The 3,475-nt window shown below is 34.6% G+C and overlaps 1 protein-coding gene across 1 annotated transcript; it reads left to right on the forward strand.

Moving 5' to 3' along the window:
- Positions 1-751: 751 nt before the first annotated feature.
- Positions 752-1,720, forward strand: LOC113448560 (olfactory receptor 5F1-like). The gene has a single exon (XM_026719266.1). The coding sequence runs from the start codon at positions 752-754 to the stop codon at positions 1,718-1,720; it is 969 nt and encodes a 322-aa protein (XP_026575051.1).
- The last annotated feature ends 1,755 nt before the right edge of the window (positions 1,721-3,475 follow it).

Below are 3,475 nucleotides of genomic sequence, written 5' to 3' on the forward strand. Positions count from 1 at the left end.
AGTAACAAGACATGGTAGGTTGAAATCCTTTATATCAGATCCAGTAAATCTAAAATAATGTGTGTGTGTGTGTAGAAAGGAAATGTATTTTTTAGATTACAGTTTTAATCTGATTGATATAATTCAAAGATAGGCAAATACTCTGAAGTAATTATTGTAACACAATTGTTGAATCAAATTGTAATTTTGTGGTTCTTATGTTTTCCAAAACAAAATGAAGACAAGTAATGCTGGCATTCTCTTAATACTATCCAGATATAATATTAGTAGCCCAGGTGTATGTACTTAAGTGTAGAACATTGGGGACAGAGAACTGAATTCCTGTTTCTGCATGAAATGAATATGTAATCATTTCATAAATCATACCAGTGAATAGAACTTTAGAATAAACTAAATCATAGTAATTTACCCCTTGATTTTCAGTTGCTCAAAAAATTCATAGAAATGAACAATACGATGTTGCTAGACAAATGTTAAGAAGTCATAGACAAATTCCTTAGATAAAAAATTAATCCTATTTGATCAGATTCTCAACATTAAATAAATTCATTGATAGGGTCTTCTACCTTAATGGCAATCCTAGTATAATGCAGGTCTATGTCATTCAATAGTTTCTTAACATATTGTCAGAAATTTAAATCCAAATTGATGGCCATAAATATTAATTATTTTCCTATGTTTTTGTTTCTCCCTGATTATAAAATCTTCCCAAGGAATCCGGTTGTGTTCATTGGAGAGAAATCAGTAGCAAATGGAAACAAAGAATCATACTAATCTTAAAGAATTCATTCTTTGGGGACTAACAGATGACCCTAAACTTCAGATCATATTCTTTGCTACTGGACTATTGATCTACATTGTCACTTTAACAGGGAATTTGATCATAATTATTTTGATAAAGATTGATCAGCGTCTCCATATTCCTATGTACTTCTTACTGAGCAATTTGTCCTGTACAGAGATCTGTTACATCACCACTACCATGCCAAAGTTGTTGTGGGACCTCCTCTCAGAGACCAAGTCCATTTCCTTTACTGGTTGCTTTCTCCAAATGTACTTCTTTCTAACTACTGCTGCCACAGAAGGTGCCCTCCTTTCTGCCATGGCATTTGATCGTTATGCAGCCATCTGCCAGCCATTGCGCTACACTTTACTCATGAGTCAGCCACTCTGCCAGTGTCTGGTGGCATGTTCATGGGCCATTGGAAATCTTAATGCCATTACCAATACTACTTTTGTTTTCTCCCTGCACTTTTGTAGTTCCAATAAAATAATGCATTTCTTTTGTGACATTCCACCTCTTCTACATTTATCCTGTTCTGATATTTCCCTTGTTGAGATGGTGACATTTATTATCTCAGGAAGCATTATGATAACCACTGTTTCCTTCATTGTCCTCTCATACTTCTTTATAATCTCTGCAGTGCAAAAAATCCATACAATCCAAGGCAAAATCAAAACATTCTCCACTTGTGCCTCTCATCTGACTGTAGTTAGCTTGTTCTACAGCACTGCTATCTTTACTTACATGCGTCCATCCTCTAGTCGCTCAATAGAACAAGACTGTTTAATCTCTCTGATGTATACAGTAGTCACTCCTTTGCTGAATCCTCTGATCTACAGCTTCAAAAATAAGGAAATGCAAGCAGCATTTTTGAATGTGCTTGGAAAGAAGAAAATTTTCAACTCTAAAAGTTCTTGCAGCAATCAAAGAAATTGATGTAATCCATTGTAAAATGCCTATGAATAAATTGATAACAGACAGTTTGACTGCTTGTTCTCCTTTCCTACCTATATCTTTCTAAATCAGTTCTTGAGAGTAAAAAATAATTAGAATTTTGGTGTATATTAATAGATACAATAGGGAGAGCAGGAAAGGGATATTGGTTGTCCAAGTGTCAGTACATATATTCCCATAAAACTGGTAATTACTTCCACTCCTATTTCTTAATGAACTGTCTGCTGCACTGTGCAGTATAATGACACAATGGAAATAAATAAAATTTGAATGGAAATGAAAAAAAAAACTTCAAAAGTGAAACTTTAAAAAAACGTTTATATCTAGAAGTCTCAGCCTTAACTATAAAATGTCCAGAACATTTAACTTCTGGAAGGATGAAATAATATTATGCCTGCCTGTATTAGCAATGCATTAGTACATTGACAGCTCATCAAGGTTATGCTTTTTGGTGCAGAAATCTTCATGATAGTGCCAGAATCATAATTCTAATTCTGTGGTATCCACAGGAATTTTTTTAAAAAACATGGTGATAGAAAAGGCATGAAATCAATAATGATTAATGCTTCAAGTAACTGTGAAATATGAATTAAATAAAATTATTAATAGTCAATGTATATAATGATGGTGATCATGATGAAACAGTCATGGTAATTCTGCATGCTGTACAATCAAATAATACTTTTCTTGCATACATTGGTGGAGCCCACATTCACCTCAAGCCCCCAAGTGGGCTTGAGGTAAATAAAAATAATCCTTACATAATGCAGTTTCCTTCCATTTCTTTACTCCAACATAGTCCTTTACTTATTAAACTACAAAGATATAATCACATTTTCCAGCTTCCCACATATGCTATTTGAGAAGATTACTTTGTATAGTATACAATGCTACTGCTCCTTATTTGCCTTAAAGACATATTTCTACTCTATTCATTTGACACTAGAAATGAAAGGTGTACTGCTGCTTGCCAAGAAGAGAGAAATTGTGCTTCCTCAGCACCCATACAAGTATCCCTCAACTTATGACCAGTTATGACCATTCAAAGTTATGACAGATCTACTTTCATGCGAAATATGACCCAGTTTCAAAGTTCTGATGGTTTAGGGTCCTCCATAGTCATATGATTGAAATTCAGGTGCTCGGCAACACAGCTGCATTTACAGACATTTGCGGTATCCCACAATCATGTGACACATTTTACAATAGTTTTATTGAAAGCCAGCACTTATTTCCAGGGTTGTTGGGGTGGGGGGGTTGTGCAAAACTACATAATAGTGACCAATGAGTTCACTTAACAGCTGCAGTGGTTGCCTAACAATCACAATGGTCACCTTGTGACAATGATGTTTACTTTATGATCATGGCATTTACTTTATGAGCATGGTGTCCACTTAATAACTGCCACAAATTTTTTACTACCATAAAATTGGATTGGTCATGTGTTTTACAACCATTATGACTTAACAACGGCAATAGACAGATTCTGTCATGATCATATTTCATGGGCTAACTGTAGTGGAGGTGGGATGGTTTGGGGTATTTGATGAATGATAGATAAGAAATTAGTTCTAGGCTGGGAGAGATTCTAGAGGAAAGAAAAGAAGGAAAAGAGTGAAAGGCATAATTGGTTCTGAAACAACATGACATAGAAGACTGAACATTTTGTTTGGTTTTTGCTTGCTTAGATTTTAAAGACCAGATATGCTACCTTTATTCTTAGTTGAAATGAAGTTA

This window comes from Pseudonaja textilis, chromosome Z (assembly GCF_049901715.1).
Source record: "Pseudonaja textilis isolate UNSWEBS1 chromosome Z, rPseTex1.2, whole genome shotgun sequence".
In the NCBI taxonomy this organism is placed as follows: Eukaryota; Metazoa; Chordata; class Lepidosauria; order Squamata; family Elapidae; genus Pseudonaja; species Pseudonaja textilis.

Bases quoted from the DNA above. Each gene is read 5' to 3' on its own strand.
- LOC113448560 (XM_026719266.1), top strand. From the start codon at position 752: ATGGAAACAAAGAATCATACTAATCTTAAAGAATTCATTCTTTGGGGA.